This window comes from Rhinoraja longicauda, chromosome 21, assembly GCF_053455715.1.
Source record: "Rhinoraja longicauda isolate Sanriku21f chromosome 21, sRhiLon1.1, whole genome shotgun sequence".
Classification (NCBI taxonomy): Eukaryota; Metazoa; Chordata; class Chondrichthyes; order Rajiformes; family Arhynchobatidae; genus Rhinoraja; species Rhinoraja longicauda.
The window spans coordinates 5,659,828-5,673,063 of NC_135973.1; the positions used below are offsets into that span (position 1 = coordinate 5,659,828).

General features: G+C 47.8%; 1 protein-coding gene across 5 annotated transcripts in view; it reads left to right on the plus strand.

Moving 5' to 3' along the window:
* Nucleotides 1-13,236, plus strand: part of tnrc18 (trinucleotide repeat containing 18) — a 168,694-nt gene that overhangs the window by 125,027 nt on the left and 30,431 nt on the right. For all 5 annotated transcript variants that reach the window (XM_078417645.1, XM_078417649.1, XM_078417648.1 and 2 more), the window contains exons 15-18: nt 2,931-3,248; nt 8,791-8,994; nt 10,868-11,307; nt 12,607-12,756. In XM_078417645.1, the coding sequence (XP_078273771.1) occupies nt 2,931-3,248; nt 8,791-8,994; nt 10,868-11,307; nt 12,607-12,756 (1,112 nt within the window). The remainder of the gene's footprint in view (nt 1-2,930; nt 3,249-8,790; nt 8,995-10,867; nt 11,308-12,606; nt 12,757-13,236) is intronic.

Here is a 13,236-nt window from a genome sequence, read left to right on the forward strand (position 1 = left end):
GTGTGTGTGTACCCTGTGTGTGTGTGTGTGTGTGTGTGTACCCTGTGTGTGTGTGTGTGTGTGTGTGTACCCTGTGTGTGTGTAACCTGTGTGTGTGTGTACCCTGTGTGTGTGTGTGTGTGTGTGTACCCTGTGTGTGCGTGTGTGTGTGTACCCTGTGTGTGTGTGTGTGTACCCTGTGTGTGTGTGTGTGTGTGTGTACCCTGTGTGTGTGTGTGTGTGTACCCTGTGTGTGTGTAACCTGTGTGTGTGTGTACCCTGTGTGTGTGTGTGTGTGTGTACCCTGTGTGTGTGTGTACCCTGTGTGTGTGTGTGTGTGTGTGTGTACCCTGTGTGTGTGTGTGTGTGTGTGTGTGTGTGTGTGTGTACCCTGTGTGTGTGTGTGTGTGTGTGTGTGTGTGTACCCTGTGTGTGTGTGTACCCTGTGTGTGTGTGTGTGTGTGTGTGTGTGTGTGTACCCTGTGTGTGTGTGTACCCTGTGTGTGTGTGTGTGTGTGTGTGTGTGTACCCTGTGTGTGTATGTACCCTGTGTGTGTGTAACCTGTGTGTGTGTGTACCCTGTGTGTGTGTGTGTACCCTGTGTGTGTGTAACCTGTGTGTGTGTGTGTGTGTGTACCCTGTGTGTGTGTGTGTGTGTACCCTGTGTGTGTGTGTGTGTGTGTGTGTGTGTGTGTGTGTGTACCCTGTGTGTGTGTAACCTGTGTGTGTGTGTACCCTGTGTGTGTGTGTGTATGTGTGTGTGTGTACCCTGTGTGTGTGTGTGTGTACCCTGTGTGTGTGTACCCTGTGTGTGTGTGTGTGTGTGTACCCTGTATGTGTGTGTGTGCAATTTGGATGCCAGCACAAGGACATGAATTACCATCCTGCTTTTGGTATCTGGTGTCAACGTTTCAAGGAGGCATGAGAGGCAGGAGTCACTGGAGTTTGGACCAAAGGAGTACTCAGGCAGGTCAGGAGGGACCCTCAATGAAATATACTGAATAGTGAAAGCTTTGGATAGAGTGGATATGGAGAGGATGTTTCCACTGGTGGGAGAGTCTAGGACTAGAGGTCACAGACTCAGAATTAAAGGGCATTCCTTCAGGAAGGAGATGAGGAGGAATTTCTTTAGTCATAGGGTGGTGATCTGTGGAATTCTTTGCCACAGAAGGCTGTGGAGACTGTCAGTGGATATGTTTAAGGAAGAGATGGATAGATTCTTGATCAGTACGGGTGTCAGGGGTTATGGGGAGGTCAGGAGAATGGGGTTAGGAGGGAGAGATAGATCAGCCATGATTGAATGGCGGAGTAGACTTGATGGGCCGAATGGCCTAATTCTGCTCCTATAGCATGATCTTATGAAGGGTCCAGACCCAAAACGTGTCTCGTCCATTTCCCTCTCCAGACGCTGCCTGACCTGCCGAGTTCCCCCACCATCACTCCTTGGTTTGCTCAATATTCCGAGGTTTGGTGTGATATCGGCCCAACTAGCATTCAAGAGAGAGCTAGATAGAGCTCTTAAGGATAGCGGAGTCAGGGGGTATGGGGAGAAGGCAGGAACGGGGTACTGATTGAGAATGATCAGCCATGATCACATTGAATGGCGGTGCTGGCTCGAAGGGCCGAATGGCCTCCTCCTGCACCTATTGTCTATTGTCAACTTTGGGCTCAGTTCGAGACTCGTTTCTCTGGCAGTGAAGATGCCATTGCGGGTCAGACTGCCCTAAAGGGACGTTCTGATCTTCATTTCCTCAGAAATGCCCCACATGGATAGGACAGGTTTGGAGGGATGACAGACCAAACGGGGGGCAGGTTGGACTAGTGTAGCTGGGGCATGTTGGCCGGTGTGGGCAAGTTAGGCCGAAGGGCCTGGTTCCACCCTGTATCACTCTATGACTCCATGATTCTAAACGCCCTATTGAAGAAAAGGTTGATTGGCTTGTCTCTCTCAGTTGGACAACGAGATGAGAATCCAGCCCAAGCATCAGGGATTCATTCGTTGTGTCTGAGCCGGTCTTAAGTTGATGCATTGCCAATGTGCTTGTTCTGTGTGTTTGTCTAGTCGCATAAGGTTCCTTTTATCTTCAGTTCAGTTTATTGTCACCTGCACCGAGGTACAGTGAAATGCTTTTGTTGAGTGCTCACCAGTCAACAGAAAGACAACACATGATTACACCCAGAGGGTTGTGAATCTGTGCAATTCTCTGCCTCAGAAGGCAGTGGAGGCCAATTCTCTGGATGCTTTCACGAGAGAGCTATATAGAGCTCTTAATGATAGCGGAGTCAGGGGGTATGGGGAGAAGGCAGGAACGGGGTACTGATTGTGGATGATCAGCCATGATCACAGTGAATGGCGGTGCTGGCTCGAAGGGCCGAATGGCTTATTCCTGCACCTATTGTCTATTACAATCGAGCCGTTTACAGTGTGTGGACACGTGGTAAGGGGAATAACGTTTAGGCAAGGTAACGCCAGGAAAGTCTGATCAAGGATAGTCCGAGGGTCACCAAAGAGGTAGATGGACAGACCAACTCAGCCCAAAGTTCGGGATGTCCCGTCCAGTTGGCGAGGCTCCTGTGCGGTGACGTGGCGTCTGATGTCCCTGTTTGCTTTGCTGCTGCGCACCGCGCGTGACTGTGGAGTGGTGACGCTCGTGACTGTGGAGCGGTGACGCTCGTGACTGTGGAGCGGTGACGCTCGTGACTGTGGAGCGGTGACGCTCGTGACTGTGGAGCGGTGACGCGCGTGACTGGAGCGGTGACGCGCGTGATTGTGAGCGGTGACGCTCGTGACTGTGGAGCGGTGACGCTCGTGACTGTGGAGCGGTGACGCTCGTGACTGTGGAGCGGTGACACGCGTGACTGTGGAGCGGTGACGCTGAGTGACTGTGGAGCAGTGATGCGCGTGACTGTGGAGCGGTGACCCTGAGTGCTTGCTACCTTTGCCGCCGCAGATACCGAGTCGGAGGATGAGGACGCGGAGGAGCTGTGCAAGAGAGAGTGGCCCCTGCGGTCCTCCTCGGGCCCGGCCGAGCGACCGGGCGGCCCCAGGCTGAAGGCGCCCACCCTCTTCGGCCTGGTGTCGAAGAAGAGCATGGCTTCGCTGGGCAGCGGCAGCAGCATCAAGCAGTCCAAGAGACTTGCTCCCGCCGGGACTGTGCCGACGCAGCGGGCCCTTGACAAGAAAAAACTCAAGCACTTTGCCTTACTGCTGGCCGAGGCCGAGGCTCGGACCTCCTACACCGACAGCTCGGAGGACTCATTCAATCAAGGTTAATAGAAGTAAACCTCAGGTGTTGAAAGAATATGATGGTGCTAAGTAGCGACCATCTGGAATTTGGTGGTGTAGGCCGCCCTTTTCTAACTGTGTGATGATGTATTAAATATTGGCTCTTTTAGAGCCTGTATCTAATCGGCTAATTCCTAAGTCCTTTTCTTCCTTCCTTGGCATTGGCCTCTTGAGAGGCCGCAGTGAACCACTGGAATTGTAAATTGAATACTTTGTGTGCGTGTGCGTGTGTGTGTGTTCTCCCAATGTTTGTACTGCAATTTGGTGCTGAAGCTGAATTAAACATGTTAATTTCTTTTTTAACTAAATGAGCGTGCTTTGTCTCTCTTGCTTTGCATCTGCTTTACATTTTTTTTAAATATAGTCTCCTGCTAATAGACCAAAGGGCATTTCACTTCATTCCAACTTGCAATAGAACACTCTATTATTCAGATATCCCTTCTCGTGTCAGGCTGTTGTGTTAGGGATCGCAGCAATGTAGTTGGTTATCTTTGTTTCTGTTTCTTAGACGCTTGCTGATATTGCCTCCTCTAGTCTCTAATACATCCTTGAATATCCACCATCATTTCAATATTCCTTTTTGTTCCCCCCCCCCCCCTCCCTCCCCCTCCATTTCTTCATTTTCTGTTTTTACCGTTTTTAATTTTTTTACCCCCCCCTCCCAATCCCGAAACCACAAAACGTTCAGAAGCACCTGAGGTTAAATCTTCTCCTCTGAAGACAACCGGTATTTTCTGCTTGGGCTGATAGACGTAGGACAAGACTGCTTGTGATGAAATGGTCAGTGAATGCCCTCAACGTTAGAAGGGCAGGGGATTGTGTAGTGTTGGGTGGGGACTTGTAAACAGGAGAAAATGATTTTTGGTCGAAACCCTATGAAATATCTAATCAATAGCTTTAACCAATTTGAAAGGGTTTGGGACGCTTCAAGTCAATAGTGGCGTTTTGTGGGGTGTTTTAATCTTTGGTTTGCGTTCAGTATACATGGGGTTGGACAGTTGGAGTGTAGCCAGAATCTGTTCACTGTGCAAGGTACCCCCAGTTTTAAATTGCCCCCCTGTCCTTTTTTAACCGGCCAATTGTGTGCCAGATATCTGTGTGCCAGATATTTTCGAAGCTTTGCTCTTGCCGGCAGGTTTCCGAAAAGGCCAATTAACAGATTTTTAAAAAGTTAAAAATTAACCAGATTAATTTTGATGGGCCAATGATGTATTTTGAGACAACTGTCCCACCCATTGTTAAATAACGTCACAGTTTGAAAGGAGTTACCTGATATTCACCTTCCACCCCCTCCTCCCGCCCCCTTGATAAGTTTGGAAAAGATGTGCACTGGTTTTTTTTTAAACAAAAAAAAATTCTGTACATGATAATTTAAAGAAATAAATGTGTTAACTGTATTAATATCTTAAAGCTCTGTTGTTTAAATAGTATCACACCAAGGGAGATTTGGGGGCTAGTGGGTTTTTAAAATATTTTTTTTAAATGGCAAATCTAAATGATTGACTGCCCATTTTGTTTGTGTGTATTTTGGCCCACTCTACTCTGCACCAGAGGGTAAATACTCCTGCTCATTTACACACTCAGTTTTATCCGAACTTTTTTTTGTTTGGTTTGTTTCCGGAAGACAGGTCCCTTCTGTGTTAATGAGGCCAGTCCAGTTGAATGGGAACCGGAGGGCGTTATTGTTATGGGGAGGGGGAGAGAGAAAGGTGCACCTTTTGTATCCACACGGTGGCCGCAAAGACCGGAATTCACAGAACTGGACTTGCATTAGGACTAGGTGGAGACGTAACAGCAAGCAACCAATTGAAATCCTCAGAAGGCTAGAACCCATTGCCGGAAGCCATTTTGTTTTTTTTTGTTTTTACAAATGGCAATGTTCAACGAGAGTGTTGGCTGGACATTTCAGCTTGGCCGAGCAAAAGGTTACGATTTGCGACGCTGGTTTAAGGCAGTGAATAAAGTGACAATTTGTGTTAAACGTAACTGCACCTAAAGACCATCCTGAACTAAAATCAGGACTAGCATTGATCGATTGATTGATTGACTAGTATTAAATACTGACGAGCATTGATAGATTGATTGACTAATATTGAATAATATGACCAGTATTGATTGATTGACTAGTATTAAATACTAAGATGAGCATTGATAGATTGATTGACTAATATTGAATAATATGACCAGTATTGGTTGATTGACTAGTATTAAATACTAAGACGAGCATTGATAGATCGATTGACTAATATTGAATAATACAACCAGTATTGATTGATTGATTGATTGACTAGTATTAAATACTAAGACTAGCATTGATAGATTGATTGACTAATATTGAATAATAGGACCAGTATTGATTAACTAGTATTAAATACTAAGTCTAGCATTGATAGATTAATTGAGTAATATTGAATAATAGGACCTTGATTGATTGGTTGATTGGTTGGTTGATTGGTTGATTGATTGATTGATTGATTGATTGATTGATTGATTGATTGATTGATTGATTGATTGATTGATTGATTGATTGATTGATTGATTGATTGATTGATTGATTGATTGATTGATTGATTGATTGATTGATTGATTGATTGATTGATTGATTGATTGATTGATTGATTGATTGATTGATTGATTGATTGATTGATTGATTGATTGATTGATTGATTGATTGATTGATTGATTGATTGATTGATAGATATTGAGTAATAAGACTAGGGTTGATCAATTAATTGACAAATTTTGAATAATATGACATTGATTGATTGGTTTTGGAAACATTAAAATATTAAATCAAGGTGAGAATATTCCTTAAAGAAGCAAGTCAAATCCAAATCTTTTGCTCATCCATTTGAACAAAATTGTATGCTACAGTTCTGTGAGAGTGGCTGAATCTTTTTTTCTTTAGAAAACATATTTGGGATGTGAACTATTCTTGAACCTTCACCGAGGAAGCAATGCCAGTGGTCAATAATCCAGTGGCCTCCTCTCATTCCTACTCCTGCTTTTGCCGTCGACAATGTGTCAAAAATCCGTGACTGCTTGGATCGCATTAAAGCGCCTTGCAGCGACCAGCAAAACCAATGGACTCTGTGCAAGGCAGTGTCCTTGCCGAGGCAAATAATTGATCGTCTCTGCTGGTCTGTGTCAGGGAAACACCCGCACCATGCGTGTGCGTGTGCGTGCGCGCGCACGTGGATCGACACAGGCCAGTGAGATCATGCAATTGGGGCCATAACGGATTCGGAGTTGAACACATTCTACCTTGGTTTTGGCAGGATGATGTTTTTTAAAAGTCGACAACACAAGCAACAGCGGAGTAGAGTCACTGGCTTTGCATTGAATTGGCAATGTTACACTGAGAGAGTGAAGTTGCTTTCTTGAGGAAAAAAAAATTATCTTTTTTTTTTTGGAAATGTCTCCAGAGAAGGGTGCCCACTGTCATTGAAAGGGCAGAGATATGTTACTAATTGCCTTTAAGGGATATTTGGGTAATAGGTTTCTTTACGGCTTTTTCCATCCCCCTCTAATCTCAGTACTAAAACAATAACTGGCTTTTCTAGAATGCTTGCTTTCTCCTTCCAGTTGCTTCTCACCCCTCCACTTTTGACCCTTTATCCATGGTGCTTGATTGTCTATCGGTACCTTGCTTTGTACGCGTGCTGCAGTAAGAAGCAAAGTGAGTGGCTGGGAGTAAGGCAGATGCCTGCACAGTAGGGCCCACGTTGCCATGGCAGAAGCTTGAACTTTGGTTATGTCGGTAGGAAAACCACTTCTATTTTTTTCAATGTGACCGCTGATCTCTTGACTTGTCATTATTACTTTCCTATCTGTTCTCAATAAAGTTGTACCAGCATATTTTATTTTAAAATCAAAAAATTCTCCAATGTATTGGCGAATATCCCCCCTTTCTTTAAAAAAAAAACTGTTCCAATGTACCAGCATATTTTTTTAAAAATTAAAAATTCTTCAATGTATTGGCGAATATCCCCCCTTTCTTAAAAAAAACTGTTCTAATTAGAAGACGGAGTTTTATACTTATTTTTGGTGATGAGATGAAATTGTTACTATGACAACCAAAAAGACCCAAAGCTGTTCGCAGTCTGCCTACACACAGCCTCCTTTGTGAATGGTAGGCTTGCTTGCTTTTACCAATAAGCTATGAAGTGTTTTTTATTTTCTCTCTCTCTCATAAGTGCCCAGAAGACAGCTTTCTCTGCTTAACATACTTATACTGCTCCATTCCTCGTTTAAGTAATAAAGGTGTTGCTAACTGTAGTGGTCCACCTATCTTCGCTCTCCTCCCTAACCAATCTTGCACTGTTTCGTAGGTCTAAACTATCTGTAACGTTTCAAAGCAAAAACACCAAAAATTGCTGTGTCGACCGATTTTAAAAATAAATAAAAAATTTGATTTGAAAAAGTGGTGCAAATATATATTTATATTTTTTAAAAATGCATTGAATGTGAGTCGAAGATTGTTGATGGTAATGTAAAACACTTCTGTAAATTTAATCCTTGGACTAAAGGGCAGAAGCTCTCCAATAGTCCGAGGACTAAATAACATTTGCATTATGGCATTCCATCACACAAAGTTATTTAATTTCTGGCCTCTTTTATATTTCTGTACTGTGAAGTTTGTATGTCGGAAATGTGGGTTTTAAGGAGTGGAGAATGTTGGCAAGCAGATTTTGATTTGGGGGTACCTTCCATTCCAATCACCAGTTCTGTATCAGACAGAGGGATGGATAATATTTATTCCACCCCTCCAGAATCCTCGTTGTACCTGGCTGTACCTTAAAGTATCAATGACCCTGTTCATATTTACGTCTCATGATATACGATGGGTTTCATCTTCAGGGACCCTTGAATTGGCAGTAACACCATCCACTAAACATTTCCAGTGCAAACAGACAAGGCCTTAACCTTAAACGTGTCAGTACAAGGTGGCACGGTGGCGCAGCGGTAGAGTTGCTGCTTTACAGCGTTTACAGCGCCAGAGACCCAGGTTGCATCCTGGCCCGCAGGTGCTTGTCTGTACGGAGTTTGTTTATACGTTCTCCTCGTGACCTGCGTGGGTTTTCTCCGGGTGCTCCGGTTTCCTCCCGCACTCCAAAGACGTGCCGGTTTGTAGGTTAATTGGCTTGGTTTAACGTGTAAATTGTCCCTAGTGTGTGTGTGTGTGTGTGTGTGTGTGTAGGAAAGTGTTAATGCACAGGGACCGCTGGTCGGCACGGACTCGGTGGGCCGAAGGGCCTGTTTCCGCGCTGTATCACTAATCTAAACTAAACCTGTTCGTGTAGTTCAGTGGGGAATTAGAATGTACAACACCTCAAAAACAAAAAACCCCGACCGACCATCTTCAGAATTACTGCCCATACATTTGACGTTTCACCTCCGGTTTTAAAAAAGGATGACTAATTGATCACAGAGAGACTGAAAAGAGGATTCATTCTCCAGTACTTTCAACCCACCATGTTAATGATAGCTTTGCTGCCAGTAACTTGCCACTTTTTTCAATGTAGATTACACCTCTGAAGAGGAGGATTATAGGAAGGACTGCAGTGATAGTGTGTCCTCGCTGGTGTTGGAGGAGAGTGGCTTGGGCCTGCTAGCCCGCTTCGCAGCCAGCGCCATGCCCAGTCCCGTCATGACCCCGCCTCTGTCCATCGTGCAACTGGAGGCCAAGCAGAAAGCCAGGAAGAAAGAAGAACGACAAAGCTTGATGGGTGAGTGGTGCAAGGCGGCTGGTGAGTGTAAGAGTCATTGAGAGGAATACCGCATGGAAACAGGCCCTTCGGCCCACCTAGTTCCACCTGCCTGCGTTTGGCCCATAACCCCCTCTAAACCTGTCCCATGAGTTAGATAGCAGTTCAGGACCTCAACCAGAGGGCAGTGCTGAGCTACCATCTAACTCATTGGTGACCCTTGGACTAGCCTTGATTGGGCTTTGCTGGCTTTACCTTGCACTAAATGTTATTCCCTTATCATGTATCTGTACCCTGTAAATGGCTCGATTGTAATCATGTATTTTCTTTCCACTGACTGGTTAGCAGGGAACAAAAGCTGTTCGCTGTACCTTGGACCACGTGACCATAAACTAAACTGTAACTATCCCATGTACCTGTCTAATTGCTTCTTAAACGTCGCGAAAGTCCCTGCCTCAACTTCGTCCTCCAGCAGCTCGTTCCATACACCCGCCGCCCTTTGCGTTAAAAAGTTACTCCTCAGGTTCCTATAGAATCGTTCCCCCTTCACCTTGGAGCACCGTGCTTTAGTGGTCAGGTCCCCTACAAGAGGTGCAACTGTGATATCAATGAACACATGGTTGGTTGTCTAACTGCACAGCATTGGCCTGTTACAGAAGGCAGGGACTATCCCAACGTTTAAGAAACAGCAGGACAGGTCACATGGATAGGACGGGTTTGGAGGGATATGGACCAAGCGCAGGCAAGTTGGACTAGTGTAGCTGGGACATGTTGGCCGGTGTGGGCGAGTTGGGCTGGGGGATCTGATTCCACACTGCATCACTCTAGGACAGGGGTTCCCAACCTGGGGTAGATTTACCCCCAGCGGGTACGTTTTGCCTACCCAGGGGATACATTTGTTGATTCTGGATTGGTACTTTTTTTTTCAATTACAATTCCAAAAAAAAAGTATTTAGTTCAGAGGTAGAAATGTTGTTTAAAGAGTTCTCATTGACTGACTGTTTGGTTCTGGTATATCGGTATCTGTTCATCATTAGTTGTTCATAAATAAGTGAAGTAACATTGTTATGTGCTATTTATTCACAAAATGCTGGAGTAACTCAGCGGGTCAGGCAGCATCTCAGGAGAGAAGGAATGGGTGACGTTTCGGGTCGAGACCCTTCTTCAGACTGATGTCAGGGGGGCGGGACAAAGGAAGGACATAGGTGGAGACAGGAAGATAGAGGGAGATCTGGGAAAGGGGGAGGGGAAGAGAGGGACAGAGGAACTATCTAAAGTTGGAGAAGTCAATGTTTATACCGCTGGGCTGCAAGCTGCCCAGGCGAAATATGAGGTGCTTGCTGTTCCTCCAATTTGCGGTGGGCCTCACTATGGCACTGGAGGAGGCCCATGACAGAAAGGTCGGACTGGGAGTGGGAGGGGGAGTTGATGTGCTCAGCCACCGGGAGATCAGGTTGGTTGAGGCAGACCGAGGGAAGGTGTTGAGCGAAGCGATCGCCGAGCCTGCGCTTGGTTTGGCCGATGTAAAGAAGTTGGTATCTAGAGCAGCGAATGCAATAGATGAGGTTGGAGAAGGTGCAGGTGAACCTCTGTCTCACCTGGAAAGACTGTTTGGGTCCTTGGATGGAGTTGAGGGGGGAGGTAAAGGGACAGAGTGCTATTATTATTGTTATTTGAATAATGTTAAAAACAATAATTTCTAATTTCCCCTCTGTCGGTTGCTTTATTAGGGTAGAAGTGTAAACTCAAATTGCTGAACAAAGTAGGCTGGGGGGTAAATTTACTTTCGAAAAGTTGCATGGGGTGAATGGGACGTGAAAGGTGGGAACGCCTGCTCTCTGACTGTAAATCCGTGAAACTGCCGGTCTGACGGGTTTATTTGTTGTGTGTTTAGGCACGGAGTTTGAGTACACGGACTCTGAGAGTGAGATCAAGATCAAGCAGAAGCTGCCGCCGTTGCCCCGGGGGATGAGGTGCCCGCAGGAGCCGGGGGTGACCAGGAGCGAGCAGCCCAGCCTGGACACGCAGCGGGGGGCCGAGAAGGGGAGGAAGGAGAAGGCCAAGCTGAAGTCCCCGCGCGAGTTCACCTTCGACTTTGGCGCCGAGGCCAGCGACGACGATGGCTGGAGCCGGCGCCGAAGGAGCGAGAGGATCTTCCTGAACGACGCCTCCGCCTCGGCCAACGCCGCCATCGCCAACGCCGCCGCCGCCACCACCGCCACGCCCTCCCCGGCAACGGCCCTCCCCAGCAGCGCCCCCGCCATCAAAGCCAGCAGATGCGCGAGGGTCTCGGCCCTCAGCCCCAGGAAAGACGCGGCCAAAGCCAAGAGCAAGGTGGCGATTTCAAACCCCACTCCCACCCCGACACGCTCTCTCTCTCTCTCTCTCTCAGTGCGGTCTGCTCTCGGCACGGCGGCGCAGCGGGTAGAGCTGCTGCCTCGCAAAGAGGGGAGGGGGAGGGAGGGAGGGAGGGAGGGAGGGAGACCGAGACGAAATGCTGGAGTAACTCAGCGGGTCGGGCGGCATCTTGGGAGATGAAGGAATGGGTGACGTTTCTTGGTCTCGACCGGAAACGTCACCCATTCCTTCTCTCCCGAGATGCCGCCCCGACCCGCTGTGTTACTCTGGCATTTCGTGTCTACCTTCCACTTAAACCAGCATCTGCAGTTCTTTCCAACACAAGAGGCAGGCAGGGAGGGAGGGAGGGAGGGAGGGAGGGAGGGAGGGAGGGAGGGAGGGAGGGTGGGAGGGTGGGAGGGAGGGAGGGAGGGAGGGAGGGAGGGATGTGTCTCACTGGATATGTTGTGAGATCCTGTCCCCAGCCACGGTTTGAAAGCTGCCCTCTTTGTCGAACTCCCCTTGCAAGGGCGGCCGTTGAAAACCAGTGGAGAATGTGGAATAAGACCCCCCAATGTCTGCTGTGCATTTTGCAAAAGATTTGCCTTTGGCAGCACGGTGGCACAGCTGGTAGTGCGGCCTAGCGTCCGACACCCGGGTCTGTACCCGACTACGGGGGCTTGTCTGTACGGAGTTTGTGCGCTCTCCCCCTCACCTGCCTGGGCTTTTTCCGGGTGCTCCGGTTTCCTCCCACGCTCCAAAGACGTGCAGGTTTCTGCAGGTTAATTTGGCTTCGGTAAAGATTGTAAATTGTCCCCTCGTGTGTGTAAAAATAGTGTTAATGTGCAGGGATCGCTGGTCGATGCGGGCTTGGTGGACCTGTTTCCGCACTGTATCTCTAAACTAAGAAGTATAGGGAAATAACTGCAGATGCTGGTACAAATCGAAGGTATCTCTAAACTAAAAAGATTCATACGTAAACTAAACTAAAGATACGGCGTAGAAACAGGCCCTTTGGCCCATCGAGTCCGTGCCGACCAGCGACCATCCCGTACAACAGCACTACCCTACGCACTGGGGACAATTACCATCTCCCTATCCAAGCCATGGGGTTGAGAGGGAAAGGGAGATCAGCCATGATTGAATGGCAGAGTAGACTTGACGGGCCGAGTGGCCTAATTCTGCTCTGTCCCACTGATGAACTTATTCCAAATTGGGCTTGGAAAGAGGGAGTCTGCCAGGGGCCGGTGAGAGGGGGCGCGTTTGTTGATTCAATGCTGTCTTTGCCACTTGCAGAGGAAGAAAGGTAAAGAGGTGCAGTCCCCCGACTTGTCGCTGGCTCAGAGTGGGAGCAGCGAGCCTGAGCCGAGGGCCACCGTCCTCCGCAGTGCCAGCCCCTGCAAGAAGACCAAGCTCAAGGTGAAGGCCAAGGATAGCAAAAAGGAGGTAATGGGCCCCGCCCCGTCCCCCACGCCCCGCCCCGTCCCACCCCCCCACGCCCCGCTGCAGTGCGTCTTATGCCCCAGAGTTATTTACATCGTCAAAACCAAGCGCAGGCTCGGCGATCGCTTCGCTGAACCAAACTGATCTCCCGGTGGCTGAGCACTTCAACTCTCCCTCCCACTCCCAGTCTGACCTTTCTGTCATGGGCCTCCTCCAGTTCAATAGTGAGGCCCACCGGAAATTGGAGGAACAGCACCTCATATTTCAGCTTACAGCCCAGCGGTATGAACATCGACTTCTCCAACTTTAGATAGTTCCTCTGTCCCTCTCTTCCCCTCCCTCTTCCCAGATCTCCCTCTATCTTCCTGTCTCCATCTATATCCTTCCTTTGTCCCGCCCCCCTGACATCAGTCTGAAGAAGGGTCTCGACCCGAAACGTCACCCATTCCTTCTCTCCCGAGATGCTGCCTGACCTGCTGAGTT